This window comes from Notamacropus eugenii, chromosome 2 (assembly GCF_028372415.1).
Source record: "Notamacropus eugenii isolate mMacEug1 chromosome 2, mMacEug1.pri_v2, whole genome shotgun sequence".
In the NCBI taxonomy this organism is placed as follows: domain Eukaryota; kingdom Metazoa; phylum Chordata; class Mammalia; order Diprotodontia; family Macropodidae; genus Notamacropus; species Notamacropus eugenii.
Window position 1 is genome coordinate 303,769,492 of NC_092873.1, and position 18,243 is coordinate 303,787,734.

The 18,243-nt window shown below is 40.9% G+C and overlaps 1 protein-coding gene across 7 annotated transcripts in view; it reads right to left on the reverse strand.

Annotated features, from left to right (window-relative positions):
• Window positions 1-1,871: 1,871 nt before the first annotated feature.
• Window positions 1,872-18,243, reverse strand: part of OTUD7B (OTU deubiquitinase 7B) — a 74,563-nt gene continuing 58,191 nt past the window's right edge. For 5 of the 7 annotated variants that reach the window (XM_072644679.1, XM_072644680.1, XM_072644677.1 and 2 more), the window contains exons 7-12: window positions 15,355-15,467; window positions 7,791-7,918; window positions 7,342-7,491; window positions 6,694-6,808; window positions 5,773-5,857; window positions 1,872-5,304 (exon numbers count right to left, since the gene is read on the reverse strand). In XM_072644679.1, the coding sequence (XP_072500780.1) occupies window positions 4,081-5,304; window positions 5,773-5,857; window positions 6,694-6,808; window positions 7,342-7,491; window positions 7,791-7,918; window positions 15,355-15,467 (1,815 nt within the window). In that variant the 3' untranslated portion in view covers window positions 1,872-4,080. The remainder of the gene's footprint in view (window positions 5,305-5,772; window positions 5,858-6,693; window positions 6,809-7,341; window positions 7,492-7,790; window positions 7,919-15,354; window positions 15,468-18,243) is intronic. The other 2 variants (XM_072644682.1, XM_072644681.1) reach the window with 1 other exon arrangement.

The following is an 18,243-nucleotide window of genomic DNA, read 5'->3' on the forward strand; positions in this document are numbered from 1 at the left end:
GTAGGAATGGAAGGGGAGAAAAATGATGCTAAACTGAGATTAGAGCATCGAATTATGTGAACCAAAGTCATGACCTCAGGCTTTAAGTAATTGTCCTTTCTCCATCTGAAAAGTGGGAGAAATTGCTGGGGCCTGGGTGACTCATTCTGAAGCTTGCTGTGCACTTGACTGCAGGGAAAGTCAGGAAAAAATAACATGAACAAAGTGGTATGAGGAAAAAGAAATGAGCTGCCCAATGAAGGTCATGAAGTGGGGCGAGGACACATTCCCTAAAGTCAAAAAGCAGAATTAAAATTCCCCACCCTTCTACCTGGCTCAAACTCTAGCTCGCTTGGCTTCTGAGAATTAATCAGAAAACGGACTCCTTCCTCCTCCTCTCCCACCCTCTTCCATTGCCAAATCCTACCTAGAGCTACTACAATCAAGTGTATTCCTTACAGGGTTAAACTTACCCACCCCTTTTGGTCAAGTACACATGGGTGTGTCTGTAGGGGGGGGGTGCCCCTTTAACTCTACCCTCATATTTGAGGTTTAGCTGGTTGTTGAGGTCATAGAGTGCCTTACTGAAGACAATTTCTTGGGTACTAAGTAAATTGTTTGGAGGTTGAAGAGCTTCCTGGTAACCTGCAAAGTGACATTTTATTTTCTGAACACATGATCCAAAGCCATTTGCTTTTTAATTTTTTTTTTTATTTTTATTGGTCTGTGAGCTCTAGAGTTTTGCATAAATGAGAAGGAATCAGTAAGGGGGAGAGAAGGTAGCACCTGTCCCCCCAACCCCACCCCTTTCACCTCTGGCTCTTTTACAGCAGTAAGTTTAACTAGAACAGATTTGAGACCTCTCCCCCAAACCCCATCCCTCCAAATGTGAATTTTAAAACCCGTTTACAGATTCTTGTCAATGAAAAGCTAAACCAATCAGAGAGGGAGAAAAATCTGGATTAAATCTCATACAACTCTCAAACACAATCAGCAGGGCAACAAGGGAATTTTAAAAAGATACCAGAAAAATTGTAGGACCATTCCTCCATAACATCCTAGAATCACATGGATAAGGTCAAAGAAATTAGAGGGTGGGATGGAGGAGCAATAGCAAAGGTCTAGGGGCAAAGGGAAAGGAAAATATAAGAACCTTGGAAAGCTCCTCATTCTTAGAACCCCAAGCCCTGTTCTGCAAGAGTTTAAGTGCACTTGGGAGACTGAGAGACGGGGGCATCCCTAGTCTTGGTTAAAGGATTCCTGCCTCCCTTCCACATATACAACACTCTCAAAATCTGATGAGCTCCAGAGAGATTGTTAGACAGGGCACCCACCTCCATGACTAAAATACTAATGATACTTTCCTCCTTCCCCACCCTCCCTTCTAAAGGCCTTGCTGCTATAGAAAACTTACCCACAGTCATGATCTCATGGGTATTATGATCCCTCTTCCTCCCCTCCAAAATCTTTCACCCATCCTCCTCTATAGAAAAATAGCTATTAATCTCAGGATCCCTCCTCTCACTGAGAAGGGGACAGGGTCTCAATGCCTCAATAAATAATTTCCTTCTTCCATTTAAAAAAATAATTTAATTTTTAAGAAAAATTCATAGGGCTTGAAGGAGAGACCCAACCTACATCAACCCATCCTCAGAAAGGAAACTGAGAACTTTTTTTTTTTTTGAGGAGGTAGGGAAAGGGAATGGAGTTAAAATTACATCTTTATTGAAAAAAAACCACATGCCACGGAGGATTTTGTAATAATTTCATTTCTATTCTCACACTCAAATTTAAAAACAAAAAGGTGTCAAACTAGAAGAACCTAACTAGAGTTCAAACTCAAAAGAATGATAGAGCATTTTTTTTTGAGGCGGAAGAGGCTTGAAATTTCCTTTGTTTTTTCTTTTGGGATCTGCCTCCATCTCTCTAGGTCAAGCCCACACTTATAAGCTTTCAGGAAGATGACAGAGGAACTATGAAAAAACACACACACACACACACACCATATTGGGATGGGGTAGGGAAAGCATGGAAGTTTCTAGGTCAGCTTCTCCACCCTCACCCCAGGAAAATACACCCCATTTGTCTTTGGGTACTTTTGCTTATTTAAAATCAAATAACATTTTTTCAAGAGAGTCCAAGATAGAAGAGCCAGAGGCAGTAAGGTTACAGAAATCAGCAATCATAATCTGACAAGAAGGGGTTTTGTGGCTGAGAAATGGAAGTAAAATAGGGAAACACTTCATCTAGTTATGTGCAACTCTGACATGTAGTATAAGTTTTATACCCCTTCTCCCCAACCACCCTCACTGGGCAGTGCGGTGAAAAGCCCCTCTTAATGAAAATTCCCCAGCTGCATCTACCAGCAGAAAACCCTTATCTTAGTCCCCTAAGCATTAGGGGGAAAACTTGAAAACAGGGAGGACTACATTTTGGAGCAGGTGAGGTGAGAAAGCATCTCAGAAAACTCCAAGTAGAGAAATATTAAGTCTCAACCAGCACTTCAGCTGCTAGGTACGGATTATTCTCCTTCTCTGAACAAATCCAGGAATGGATAATTGCATAGTTGACACCTTTAAGTCAGAGAGAAAGTGAAGATGGGACCAAGAAAGGTCCTCTGTTTAAAGCTTTAAGAAGTGGTCAGGGCCAGAACCACCTCTGTCCTGGCTTGTGCTTTGTGCAAACTTCGAAGGGCACCCCATTCCCATGGAAAGGGAGCTGGGTGGCCAGAAAAAGGGACTCATCTAAGGATCTGTTCACTGGGAGTAAAGTCTGTGATGCTAACTCCAAAATGTTATGTTTCACTAATTCCTCATTTCTTATATAAATTACCTCCACCTCTATATGTCTCTTCAGTCCTAATATCAAAAATATCTTCTTGTAAATTACTTTTTATTAATATTCATTTTAAAATAAACTACCCACAAAACTACGGTCAGCTATGGCTCAACAAAAGAAGCCTAGATGTTAATTAAGTTCACTCCCCAGAAGTGAAGAGGAAGGAGAAATGTCACACAAGTAGAAAAAGAAATCTTTTTGTGTGTTTTTCTTCTTTGTTTTCAAACAAATTAGTCCATAAAATAATTTTTCATTCTACTTTAAAGCAGGGCTCCTAACAGGATAGGAATAGCAGGTTTAGGGTTTTCAGGGTTTGTTTTTGTTTTAACAGTCTTGCCAGTTATCTCTCACCCACCAAGCCAAATCCATATCCCACCTAAACCCCTAGTTTAGTTACTGATATGGCCAAAAATCATGATCTCTACAAGCTATCTCTGTAAAATCCATCCAGAAAAAACCGAAAGCACACAGAAGTTACTCTTCTGTCTCTATCCCTCCACAAAATGCTTTAAAACTAAGATAATGAAAATAAATCATAACCCCATCAACTGGAAGCTACCTCAACCCAGCTGAACTGTGACCCAGAAAAGAGTAGGAAAGAACAAGCAACAATTCTCCCCCCAAACTGGAATAAATGACACAGATTTCTTAGAGGAAACAGACCATAGGAAAATGATTTCCTTCCATCTAGGAAATAAACTTCTTGACTTAAACTAAATACTGCCCTCTTTCCCCACCCCCAACCAGTCCCTGGCCTGTTCCTGCTGCTTCTTCCAGAAAGAATCCCTGCCCACTCTCTACCTGAATCCAAACCAGTAGTAAGTTTATTTTAACCTCCCTCTGTCACATACCTTTCCAACCTACAAAGAACTTTGGTCTTTTATTCCACCAACCTCAAGCCTATTTCTCTGCTAGCTTCATGGTGTCCAATAGCTAACTGTCCCTTAACACCCCAAGAGGGGGAAAGATGGGTTATTAGATGGAATCGCAACAATGTCTCCATTTCCTTCTCCTACCTTGACAAACCCAGTACCATGGGGGATACTACTGCTTGTGAGGTACCTTCCTCAGTCCCCCTACCCAGCTCTGGCCAGCTCCTAGCAGCCTGGGCTGCCCATCTCCCAGACACCCTGGAGCCTGGGTTGGGTCCCACAGAAGTTATTGCATTAGCCCTACCCACAATGGGCTGGGTCATGATGAGCCAATCAGTTGCGCTTACCTCTCTTTGTTTTGCCCCCTTACCCTCCCAGCTTCCACCCCCATTCAAAATCTGTGTACCAACAGCTCCCCACCCCTTTCCTGCTCCCTCCGCCTCAGTTCCTCCCGGTAGCAGCAGGAGCAAAAGTTGCTTGTCTCAGGGTGTCCATAGAAGCTGCAGTTCGGCTGTTTGCACTTGGTCTGGGTCAGGGGAAGCCCCAAGTCTTCCACTGTCCCTCCACCCCATCCACCAGCACCATCTGGTTCTGGGGGCTCCCTGTAGCCATTACTGTAGTTGTCTGCCACACGAAGGGGGGAGGGTAACAATGATCCCCCTGAGTTTCCATCCACAGAATGACTGTCTCTCTCCACAGGAGCTGGGTCCTGATGGGGGTAGGGCCGCCCTGAGGAGCACTGTCTAGGAAAGGTAGCATAAGAGGGGAGTCTCCCTCCACAGGAACCCCCTGCCACCTGCCTCCCAAGGTCCTGGCAGTGGGGCACACCCCCAGTTGGCCTGGGGATAGTGAAGCCCCCAGGGTGGCTGGTAGAGAGTGAAGCCTTAGGCTCTGGTGGGGAGGGGCTCAGGAGCTCTTCTCCTCCTCCCTCTGGCTCTGGTTTCTTTGCTGGAGGGGGGCCACTTCCACCCCCTCCATTCATTTTCCTTTCTGCCTCTTTCTGCTTCTGCTCAGCCTGGAATCTCTCCTCAGCATCTGCCAGGTAGCGCTGGATCATCTCCTCCTGGTACTGGTGTCGGTGACTCATCTTCAGGTTTCCAGCAAAAATAAACTTCCGTTCCCCCTGCATTGCAGTTCTCATAATGCTCAAGCTCAGCCTCACTTCCTGGCTATACTTGCTCCCTCCATCACCTGGAGACTCAAATGTGGGCTTTTCAGACCCACCAATATCCCCAGATGTGTCCTCTTTGCTGCCCTTCCAACCCTTGATTGAGCCTTTCTTTTTTTTGTCCAGTATCTCACTGCCACTGGGTGGTACCCCAGACCCCATCCCAATCCCAACAGGCTTGGCACCCTTGCCATGCATTAGGCCCCCCATGTTCTTCTTGAGTTTACTGCCCAAAGTCTTGCCAAAGCTGCCCAACTTGTTGGCAACCGAATCTGCTCTCTTCTTATCCTTCTCCCTATCTCGCTTTGGTTTCTCTTTTCGCCCACTTCCCCCATTGCTGGTAGAGTTGCTGCCAACTGATTCCTTGTCAGATTCCCCTGATTCTGGAGTAGAGCGAGGTTCATCCCCAGCTGAGGCTGTGGGCGACTCAGGTTGGGCCAAGGGAGCCTGGGAAAGACAAAAGACCATTGAAGATTATCCCACATTTCCACCCACCTCCTTCCCTCCCCTACCCCAATTTCTTCAGTAACCCTCCTGGAATAGAGGTGGAGAGGGTTGGTTTGTTCTCTTTAGTCACTGAGGAATGGAAGTACTGCGACAGGTAAGGAGTTGTTCCTGGTTTTTAACTTTCACCCCACCTACCACACTTGAACTTCCTGTGGTAGTTCAGTCTCATGGTGGGTAGAGAGCCTAGATGTTCCTGTGCAACTCTAAGAAACACCTAGCTTGTCTGTATATTAGCACCAGTAGGGTTGAGTTTACAAAAGTCTCCTTCCCCCCACTCTGCCAAATGTGCCTTATGTACTCCATCCAGAGCTAACCTCTTTTCTCCCGCCTAGTCTAGGTTTCCCCCATAACAATGGGTCCCACCACTAGTGAAAGATGAGCCATGACTGTGAGGGCAGAGAAGTTCACCTGTGCATCAGAAGGTAAAGAGATCCACTTCACATTCATGTAGCTATGGAGCAGGTGTAATTTTGCCTCCAGGGACAGGGTCACACTGCAGGAAGGGAATAAAAGGAATCAAGACCCAAAGGCTTCAAAGGCGGTAAATGAAACTACTTCATCAGTGTTTGTCAAGTTCATAACAATAAAAAAATAAAAATTTGAGAAAAATAATAAAATAAGGAGTCAATGTCAAGGATGTATGCACTAGGAATTGTACTAGGTCAGGTAAACTAGGTCATTACTCAGATGTGGGGGATGTTAAGAAAGGCAACAGGAAAGACTGGAGCATTGTTCTCAATGGATTTATTCTCCAGGTTTCCCAGATTCAGTGATGGGCAGGGTTTGGAGGGTCAAAAAAACCATTTTACTTTTTTTCAATTTTATCCATATATTCTCCAAGCTTGGAGGTAGAGGGCTAGAAAAACTAGACACCTGAGATCTGAGAGTTTGCTTCTCTTGTTATTTAAATTTAAATTCTACAAAACCACAAACCTACAGTGGACAATTTTGGCTATCTTAAATCTACCCTCATTTATCTCCTTGTTAGGGTGGCCGAGGCCCACCTGATAGCCCCACCTGACCTCTCAGGTCATGTATTATTTTTTTTTTAATTTTTGCTAGATCTGTAACATTAAGGACAGAACTATCATCTCTATTCTACTGAAAAGAGAAAAAAAAACTTGTTTTTGTACTCCCTCTCCATAAATTGTAAAAGCAGCTATGCAACAGCACAATTCTAGTGTTAGACCACGTCCAGCCCTCCAGAGATCTGGGATATTGCTGGTGCTATCATTGATTCCTTTTGAGACAGGAAGATTTGTGGAGGTGCTAAGAAGTACACAGATATATGTGTGAAGGTCTTAAAAACAGAGAATCCATTTGCCTGACCTGGCCAGCCTGACGTTGTCACTCTCATCTTTGCCCCACTCCCAGCTCTTTCCAGGGTCCACAGCAAAGTGCAAGGGTAACAGCTTGTGCTCTGAGTCTGTGAGTGGGATCACTGCTAGGGAAGTAAAGAATCGGGTCGTTAAGAAGCCACTAAATAAACAGACACAGCTCAGCCTGCATTGAAAGGAAAAGGGAATAATTACCATATCTGCCAGACTATGCTCTACTCAATTATCTGTTCTGTGGAGTTAACTCCTTCCTGCTACACAGCCTCAAGAGAGCCTTCAGCCCACTATCAATGAACCATCAGTGGGGAGCACTTACTGCTTCTGGATCAGACTGTCTGCAGTCTGTGCTGAGAGACCAAACTCATATGAACATAAATGTAAGCAAAATGCAATTAAGAAAGCCCTGTGACCCAACTACTCTAATAAAAAGGGTCCTGTCCCATAATGGAGTGAGCAGGATAAACCAATGTCCTTTTGACTTCTAAAGCTTTATCAATTAATATTCACTTCTACTGCCAAGAACTGTTTTAGCTCAAGCTTTTCCTTAATCTCTCATTTCAATTCCCCAAAGAGGAAACAAGGAGTTGTAAAAGAAGGAAGACAGAAAGGAAATCAGAGACACAGACACTATCATCATCACCTTGCTCCTTGGAGTTCTCTTTCTGTTCCATAGACACTAGGGCAGAGAAATGAGCCTGATCATAGGCCAACACCAGGGGTGATCGGTGACACCGGCTGGCTGGGACTTCCAAGGGCAGATAGATCCCCCCAAAAGGGATTGGGGCAAATGCTGCAGAAAAGTCATAAAGGAGAAAATCATTAAGCCTATCAATTCCTTTACCTAGGAGACACTTTCCTACCTTCTGCCACTTGTAAATCCCCGACAAAGAATAGTTAACATTCCCCTCTTCCACAAAGTCTTTACTTACTAACTCCAATCAGTCTATACAGCTTCTCAGCATTTGTATTTTACTCCAGAGTATATCTTATGTTTGTATGCACTACCCATCTTCCCTGCCCTCTCAGAGACTTAGTACCTATTTCTACACAGAGTTTAGATTAGAGCATGGATTAAATTCAGTGACCCACCTTCTCCACCTGAGTCCCTGAGCATGGTGTCTGCTACAACAACAATTGGCCTCTTAAGCACATGGGCTAGAACAAAGACATGAAACTCCTCCAGGCTCTCATATACAGGTTCTTCTGAACTCTCCACCCTGAAGTCAAAGGAACAGAAAAGTAAACCTAAGAAGATTGAGTCCTCTTGTTAAGAGATAAAGGGAAAACACAGGGGTACAACGGCACAGTTCTGGACTAGGATTTATTAGACTTTTTTTCTACTCCTGGCTCCGCAGCTACCTAGTTGTGTGACTAGAGTCACGTCACTTCTAGAAGCTTTCCCCACCCTCCTCTATAAAACATCAGTCAGGCTGGAGGGAAAATTACTTCAGCAACAGTTCACAAAAATTTTCTGGATCAAATAATCCTGATGGTCATGAGTGACACTAAAGAATATGAAGTGAATGATGCGTCTGATTGTTGTCACTAGTACCCATCACAAGTCTGGACCATTCGAGTTAAAATAGTTTAGATGTCACAGAGTTCTTGAATGCAACTGACCATGTCCTGAGGCCCATGTTCATCCCACACAGGAACTCTATTCAGTGTTTTCAGGCCAACCAGCCAAAATCTCCCCTTTAAGAGCTCCATTAGGGGGATAATATCAACGTTTGTCTTCTTTAAAAACACCTGAGGTCTATCATATTCTTTCATGGGGATGGTTAAAGACTCCCCTTCACTGATAATAAAGACTTAAAATCACTACTAAAACAGCCCCCCAAAATACTCTTTTCTCTACATAAATTCCTAGTTGCCATGATTACAAAAAGCTAATTTTATTCTCCCCAAAACACCCTAAAGCAAAATCCCCTTGCAATAGTTCTACCTTTTGGCCCCCTCTAAACACTTTCTGGGAAGAAACTATACAAACTACCCCAAAGTAAAGGAAACTGGCAAATTAAAGAGGACCTGAACCATTTCCCCAGGCTGCAGAGACTTTTCAATGAGGGCAAAAACTTGTAGACCTAAGCTGATAATTAACACTGACACAGCACTTCCCATGTGCCAGCACTTTTGTTATCTCACTTGATCCTCATTTGAACCTTGGGAGGTAAGGCAGTATTATTATCCATATTTTACAGATGGGGAGACTGAGGTGGAGTTTAAGTGACTTGACCTGGCTCACACAGCTAGTAAGTGTCTGAATCGTATTTGAACTTAGGGCTTCCCAACTCCAGTCCCAGTGCTCTATAGCCAATGCACCACTTAGCAGTCACAAGAAAATCTAGAGAAGATCAACTGGAAATACATCCAAAAAAATCCCATCCTACTCAGGCAGGTCCTGTAGGGTAGACTCCAAGAAACTATTTGAATGAAGAACCCTGCCGTTCTTAGAGTAGCACTGATTTATTAAAGAGAGTCTTTGGAAGCTGGGACACCAAACTGTGATAATCAGTGATGTGATGATGGTGTTACCGCATTAAAATCCACCTGACCTTTCCAGCTGCCTCGGCAAAATGAAAAACCAACACATATGGTAACAATGGGCTCAATCCCAACTACTCTTTGCAGTAAAATGAGTGTCCATTTGGAATTTATCTTGTTGGACAGGATGACATATTGCTCTAAATTTACTTTCTGCCAGAGTGCTTTCCAATTTTTCAGTTGTTTTTATCCAATAGTGAGTACTTCCTTGGGTCTTTGAGTTTATCAGACACTACCCCATGTGCATTTGTTTGCTTCTATATAATCGGTACCTACTTTCTTCCGCTGATATCTTTCTTGTGCTGTCTTCCTTTTCTCTTTCTCTCTGTCTCTCTTTTAAATAGTACCAAGTCATTTTAATGAGTACTACTTTTTAGTACAGTTTAAGATCTGGTATTGACAGATTCACCCTTCTTCCCTTCCTACTTTATTTCATTAGTTATCCTTAAGACTTTCTTAAGCTTTGTTCCTCCATATGAATTTTATTATTATTTCTCTCTAGCTTTACAAAATATTTTTGGTAATTTGATTAGTATGATCCTGGATAAGTAAAATGATATAAGACAGGTAGTACTATCATTTTTATTATACTGGTTCAACCTGCCCAGGCATAATTAACATTTCTTCAATTATTTAGATATGTTTTTGTTTCTGGAAAATGTGTTATATAGTTGGACTCAGACATTTCCCTGGTGAATCTTGGTAGATAAGCTTAACCAAAGTTTATAGCTTCTATGGTTATTTTGAATAGAATTTCTCTTCTCGGTTCTTCCTACTATATTCAATTGATAATATAAAAGAATGATGATGAGTTATGTGGACTTATTTTATACTCTGCAATTTTGCTGAAATTATTACTTTAACCTTTCATTGATTTTCTATGGTTCTCTAAGTAAAATATAGCATCATTTGTTTCTTCTTTTTCTTGGCTTATTGCTTGCTAAAACTAGTATTTCTAGAACTGTGTTAAATGGCTGTGGTAATTAACAGTCTACCCTTGCCTTATCCTTGATATCCTTTATTGGAAAAGCCTCTAATTTTTCACCATAAAATATGTTTGCTCTTGGAATTAGGTAGATATTATTTACTACATTAAGGAAAGTTCATTTATTTCTACAATTTCTATACTTTTTAAAAAAAGGTTGTTGAATTTTGTCAAAAGCCTTTTCAGCATCTACTGATATAATCATATGGTTTTTATTATATATGTATTATTAACATAGTTTATTGCATTTAATCTCCTTATGCTGAATAAAGACTACATTCCTGGTCTAAATCTAACTTGATCATAATGTATAATCTTTATAATATGTTGTTGTAGCCTATTCACTAAAATGTTATTTAAAAAATTGTCAACATTCACTAGCAATTTGCTTCCACTGCTTTTTGTTTCTCCCTGGTTTAGGTATCAAAATCATATTTGTATCATATAAAGATAATGGAAAAGTATTTTCTTATTTTTTGCAAACAATTTATGTAGTACTGTAATTAATTGTTCTTTGAATGCTTAACAGAATTCACTTGGAAATCTACATGATTTCGGAAATTTTTTTCCTTTGTGGGAGTATATTTAAGGGCTTATTAAATTTCTTTTTCTGACATTAGGTTATTTAAAGAGTGTTTCTTTTTTATTATTCTGGGTAACATATAATTTTGTAAACATTCATGTATTGTCTCTAAGTTGTCAGTTTTGTAAGTACGAAATTGCAAGAAAAAACTTTTGATAATGTCCTTCTCAATTCCTCTTCAATTTTTCTTACTTTTTTTCATTTTTGATCCAAACAATCTGGCTTTCCTCTTTCTTAAAAAAGGAGAAATCAAGGTGGATGACTGTTTATGTAGTCTATTAATTATCCATCTCCCCCCTCCCATCAAAATAAAAGACAACTTAATCTCTTCTTTAATTTTTGAAAATATTGTTTCTAGAGGAGTTTTGATTTGTTTTTTAAAGTTTTCAAAATTACAAGCACAATGGTTTGTTCTTTCTCTCTTTTGCTGATGAAAACCTACAGATAACAATTTTCCCCTCAGAATTATTTTAACTGTATCCCACAAGTTTTGTATGTTGTCTGATTATCATAATTTCTTTGAGGAAATGTCTAGAAATATCCTGATAACTACATTTCGATAAAACAGATTTCCTCAGTAAATTTACATGTTCTATTTTATGCACTCTGAGAAGGGATTCAGGGTCCTCATGACAAAAAAAAAACCCCAAAAAAACAACCCACTTCTGGCTTATCAGGTTGCCAATCAAAGGCAGGTCAAGATTCAAATAGGCATCATACCATACTGATTCTTCAACAGGTACAAACATAAATCAACAAATAAAGAGTTATTTTATAAATACTCAGATGTAGAATATAGGTTCTCCAAAAGCAAAGAGTTCAATAAGCCTTTAAGTTTCCTTCTTAATTTTGGGGGAATCAAGTATCACTAGCTTCCTGTGAATTACATATCTAGAATCGTCAGGTTTCTCTAAAACTCTAATTGAATAGGCTGCACTCTGAATTTTCTTACGTTGATTTCCCATGCTTCTTTGGCTCTGATACGAGTCATCCTCCAATCTAAGGCTTCTGCTGCTATGGTCTCATCTGACTCAGTTGTCATTACATCACTTTAGATTCTAATGGTAGACTTCAATGTCCTCAGAAGTAGAATCTCTTTAAGTCTTTGCTTACTCTATCAATTAGCATGAAATGCCTACTGTGTGCCAGATACTGGCCTAAGAAGAAAAGGGCTCCCAAATACCTAAGGAGACTGTTAGATAGAGTAACCAGGTAATAATTATATCAGCTTCACAAAAATAGTCCATAGTCTCTACTGGAGATTTTCAGGGACAAAACATGAGGCAAGGAATACCCTTGCTCAGATGGATATGGACATCAGACTCCCTGTTTGGGCCATAGTTGTGGTAGCTGACAGGAAGAGGAGGGGGAGGGAAAGGAGTATACATATTGTATATACGTATATATTGAGTCTATATTGTGGGTATGGATATTGAGAGTTTGGGGAGATCAGTACCTATCTGGGAGCTTACGCAGTCTATTGCAGGCAGGGCTAAATGGAAGACCCTGGAATTGCCAGAAATATCTCATGGAGTTAACGCTGAGCAGTACTGGAGGGCAGACAAAAGACATCTCTCTAGTAATAGAGATGAAAGGGGTTAACATATTCTTATTGTACAGATTCCCCTTGCGCTACTAGTGATGAAAGCAGGTGGAACCTATACTGGTAGTTGAATAAAGTAGTTATGCTAATTGCAGCAGTTGACAAGATCAAGAGATATAAATGGTGACACAGTGTGACTGCTTTAAGCCCTAGAAATAGTACAGTCTTCTAAATGAAATCCACAATCACTCAAGATAATCCACACAGTTTAACAACTTGCAGACTATGCAATAAAATTGAATGTAAAGCCCATCAAGTCCCTCAGTACACACATCTTGGCTAGACGCTGGGCCAGCAATCTAACAGCAGGAAGAAAACCGGCCAGATGGAGTTTTGGAAATTACACAGCTGCTCCAAGAAACAAAAATCTTATCCATTTACATACTGGATAATGAAACTAGGTGGTGCAATGGACAGAGTGGTGAGCCAGAGTAGGAAGACCTGAGTTCAAATCTGGCCTCAGCCACTTCCTAGTTGTATGACCCTAGGCCAAGTCACTTCACCCAGTTTGCCTCAGTTTCCTCATCTGTAAAATGAGCTGGAGAAGGAAAAGGAAAACCACTCCAGTATCTCCGCCAAGAAAACCCCAAACAGGGTAAGAGAGAATCAGACACAACTGAAACAACTAAAAACAACAACATCCATTAAGATCTATATATTGGGAAAATGGGGTGGAAAAGTGGAGAGATGGCCTTGGTGCCAGGAAAATCTAGGTTCAAGTAACATCTCTGACATGTACTCTCCGTGTGAGCCATGGTCAGTTACTTAACCACAAAATGTTCTTAGCAACTCTCTAAAACTCTTTATAAGAGAAGGTGCCAACTATGCATTGGCAGAGGAGTTTCCTCATCTAGGAGTTCCCTACACTAATGAAATCACCAGTCCAGTCTCTATGCTTATTCAATTGATAGTGCTACATGCTACATATGGCTATGAATCATGGAATACCCTCATCTCCAAAGTAAAAACTGCTGGGGACTGGAAGGGTCAATGGAGAGCTTAGTGAGTGTAAATCAACAGCAATCTATTACATACAATCAAGGACTTATAAAAGATACCTTATGATCTAAGAGAAATACGATCAGAAAAGGAGGTAAGGATGTGGGTCTATATTGTTAAAGGGAATAGCCACATCAATGACATCGATTGATTTAACAATTAAAGTAGCAAAGTCCCCCCACTACAGATCAGTCAATAGATATTTATTGAGTGCTCTGCTAAACACAAGACAGGTTTTATCTATCCCTTTTTACCTCATCTACCTGGTCCTCTCTCCCATTTAATCATCTCCCCTACTAAGTTGTAAACTCCTAGAAGGCAGAGACTGACCTGGTCACTCAGTCTTTCCCTCCTCCCCTTAACCCTGATGCCACTATCAGGTTTGAACACATTCTGAGTGGATCAATTAATAAGAGCCATGAGGTGGGTATGAACAAGGCTGGGTCCTCCCCCCAGGGACCACAGAAGTGTATCAGTGTTGGCTGAGAGTCTTGGCCAGGCCCCAGGAGGCTGGCCTAAAGCCAGGAAGCCAGTTTGGAAATGGGGATTCAAGCTTCATCTGTTAGATCGGGTGCAAAGTCCCTGAGAGGAGCCCACGTGAGGGAGGGGAGAAGAGAAGCAGAGCCTGGCCTGGGCCTCAGTCTCATCACTGCCTTGGTTGCAGAAGCCTCATCAACTCTGAAGGGCTGGAGGACAGGGCTCTTCCACAAGCACACCAGCAGTATCCCTGTGATAGCAGTCACATTGTCTACATCAGGAACCAAGGACAGATTGGGTCAATGAGGAAAGGAAGATTCAAAGCTTAACAAAAAGTCCAACACCACCGCCTACGGGGGACATCCTGAGGACCTCCAGGAGCTGTCACCCTTTTTGCCACATGTGCTCTCTAAGCTCAACTCCACTTTCCCAAGAACTATGTATGAACTGGCAAAATAACAGCACAGACTTTTGCTGGAATGTTACGTACCAACCATACCACTGACGTAAACATATGTTTTAAGAACTTGTTACGTCTGGCTGACTGATGCCAACTGATCATCATAAGGGAAAGCACACCAGTGGGGATTCATAAGCTGTAGCACTTAACCCCTCAGGTTCATCCTAGAAACCTTAAGGAAGGTGGAGCAGCCAGTCTTAGGGCAGAATGTGAATGGAGGCTGAGAGAAAAGCCCCAGAAGCTGTCATACATCTGTATTTATGCTTGTCCCACAGTAACACATGCTATAGGCATTAAAAAAGTGTTTGCTGAGGGAATGGAGAGTGGCTGGAGAGTAATGACTCTAAGGCTTTTGGGGGCATCAGCCACAGAGAGGTAATTGCCATCTCTTCACATTCAACCAGTTTGGCAATTTCTCCAATTTTGTCCCCTCTTCCCACTCTTAACTACAATCACTGGTCCAACACAGAAAGAGAAATATTAGTTCCACTAACTCTTCCTCTAGCCTCTTTCTTCCCTGAGCTTACTAGTTAAAAAAAGGATCTATTCCCAGCTCAAAACACATCTGCCAACAACAACAACAAAAAAAGATGTTACAGATGAAGGTTAATTTAAGTTCATGAGTTGGCACAGGTCCAATCTGTGGTTCCAGAAACATCCAAATGTTAAAGAAATAGTACAAACTGATTCCAGAGGATGCTTTATGCTTCCTCCCCAGCCCCACTCCACCCCCATCTTCTTCATATCTTTTTCCCATTGATCAAAAGCAATTCCTTCAGGAAGCTGACCTAGATTAACCTCATTTTAACTTTACATCTCCTTCTGCATTTATGTAATCAGCTTGAATTACATGTATGTTGAAAAAAATCTGTTCTTTTTGTTTGTTAAGTGTTTTAAGTGAACTGTGTTCAGTTTTCCTCTCCCTCAAGCAGAAACTCTGTATATAGGAAGCCCTCAAAACTGGAGAACTGACTATTTCCTTCCCCCACCACACACACATACCCTCCACAGCTGGCTCCGTTGGTACCTATGTGCATTCGGGGTTCACTGGAAGCAAGCTTGATGAGCTCATTCCATTCCTTCTGCCATTCCTCCTCTGTATACACAAGCCCAGACTATGAGAAAAAGACAAAGAAGTGGGGTAGTGATTAGAATGTGGCCTCCCAGGGACCCTTCATCTATATCCTACTCAAATAATCTTCATCTATATCCTTCATCTGTATCTTTCTATTCACATTCACAAGTGATTTATACTACAAAGTCAACTCAACTATCCAAGTGAATGGCAAAATGAACTTTGCCAAAAATAATATAAACTGAAGGATAATACAAAAATATTACTTAATGGTTTGGGGATGCTATATGTGATTATGGGAACAAGTTTATCATACTAGTTACTAGAAGAATATCCAAACAGCTTTGCACACACTTAATGGAAAAGCAATGAGTCCTCTTCCTTGTTCCTCACTGCCATTTCCAATATCCATCAGTAACTTCTTTTTCTACCTGTGCTCCAAACATATTCATCACTCTAGCCAGATTCAGAGAACAGTTTTCTAGTCCTCCCCTCTCCCCTCGCCTCTTATTCTCCTTCCTTTCTCAAGAAGTTCAGTGCCTGATTCAGTCACAGAATCAGAGAATTTAGAACTGGAAGAAACCTCAGCAACCATCCAATCCAATGCTTAAGTGAAAGGAATTCCCATTAAAACATTATAATCTTTATTTTTTATCATTCTGAACCTGACAAATACAAACAGATATGAACTTTTTAACATATAGCGAATAGGAAGAGAATTGTATATGAAACCACAAATACTTATTATATACATCTTCCTTTTTTAAAACAGCACATATAACAAACCCATCAGGTTAGTTTCAAATCTATCCTTCTGTGTCTCTCTGAACTTGTCTGTTTCTCTTCTGTATATTTTTAAAATGCTTTACTGAGCCTCTATTCTCTTCTTTTTGCAACTTTATTGCTTGCCCCATCTCACCACAAACCAAATTGCACACCTCCCCACCTCCCTCCCCACCCCTTGAATATTTTTTAAGCTTCTCTTATTAAAAAAAAAAAATAAGCATAACCAAACTAAACAAATCCATACACTGGCCACATCTGAAAATGTAGATCTCACTCTATACCTGAGTCTATCAGCTCTCAGAGGTAGGCAGCATGCTCCATCTTGGTCTTCTAGAGTCCCAGTTAGTTACGATATCAATCAGAGTTAAGCCTTTCAGTCCTTTTTCTTTATATTATATAAACTGTTCTCCTGGTTCTGTTCATTATGTTCTGCATCAATTCATAAAATGGCTTCCATGAAACTGTCCCTTTCATAGTTTCTTACAGAACCGATATTTCATTACATTCACATACTATAATTTGTTCAGCTGTTGCAGTTGCAGGTTCTTACTATTTCCAGTTCTCTTCTGCAACAAATTCTAATATAAATATTTTTGTACACACATTAAAAATATTTCCCTTTTCTTCTCCCTCTGATCTAATAAAATAACTAGAAGTGGTACTGCTGCACTAAAGGGCAGACATGGGTCAGTGACTCTTTGAACATAATTCCAAATTATTTTCAGGAATGGCAAGTCCACTTCACAAATCCAACATCACATTAGTGTTGATATCTTACCATATCCCATCCAAATGATAAAATTTTCCTTTTTCATCATCTTTGCCAATGGGTATGAGTGTCTCAATGAGTGTTTCTCTTATTATTAGTGATTGGGAGAATTTTTTTTTTTTTATCATAACATATCTTCCCAAGTTTCTCTGAATAGGCCACATTAGCCATTTATTACAGAACAAAAATAATACATCATATTCATATACCACATTTTGTCCAGCCATTCCCAGACGACAGGCACCCACAAAAAAGTAAAGGAAGAAAGAAACAATTTTTCTAAATCAAATTCATGATACCTATTCTAACCTTCTCTCTCCTCAAGAAAACTCCACTACTTCTCTACCACACTCCCTTATGGCAAAGACTCTTACTTCATATTTAAGAAAATAAAGGCCATCTAACATGGTGCTCCTTCTTCTCCCCTATTCCACCTCTCAAATATCATCATTCCTCATTCTCCTCTCTTTTGCTCCAGCCTCAAAGAAAGAAGTCATCCTTGTTCTTGCCAAGCTCAATCACTCTACTTGTGCCCTTCCAAGAATCTGTGTGAAGATCATCCCCCTTTCTAACCCCCAGGCCTTCTTTATCCCCTGGCTCTTTACCAGCTGCCTATAACATGCTCAGATTTATCGTAGTCTTAAAATTTTTTTTAATCCCCCATTTCATTTTGCCACCCTTCTCAAGCTATGGGCACTTTATCTTTTCTCTTTTTCACTGCTGAACTCCTCAAAAAAGCTGTCAACAATCAGTGCCTCCACTTTCTCACATCTCACTAATTTCTCTACATATTCCAATATGCTTGTAACCCTACCATTCACCTGAAGACTGCTTTCTACAGGGTTACCAATGATCTTTTAATTTGCTAAATCTCATGGCCTTTCCTCAGGCTTCATCTTTTCTAACCAGTCCCTTCTCTTCCATGCTCTCTTCACTCTGTATTTCTATGACACAGTTCTCTACTCATTCACTTCTTTACCTGACAGTTCTTTCTCAGCTCCTTTTGCTAAATCATCAACCTTGTCTTATCTATCCCCTTTTCAGAATTATACCATAAGGCTTTGGTCAGACCCCTCTTCCTATCTCTCGTCATACTTTCTAAGTGATTTCAGCAGTTTCTGATTGTTCAATTATCATTCTGATGCTAGATATCTAATCATCTCTCTTAAACTCCAGTCCTGAATCACCAACTGCCAGATGGACATTTCTACCTGGATGTTTCAAAGGCTTCCAAACCCAGTAGGGCCTACCCTTAACTCCC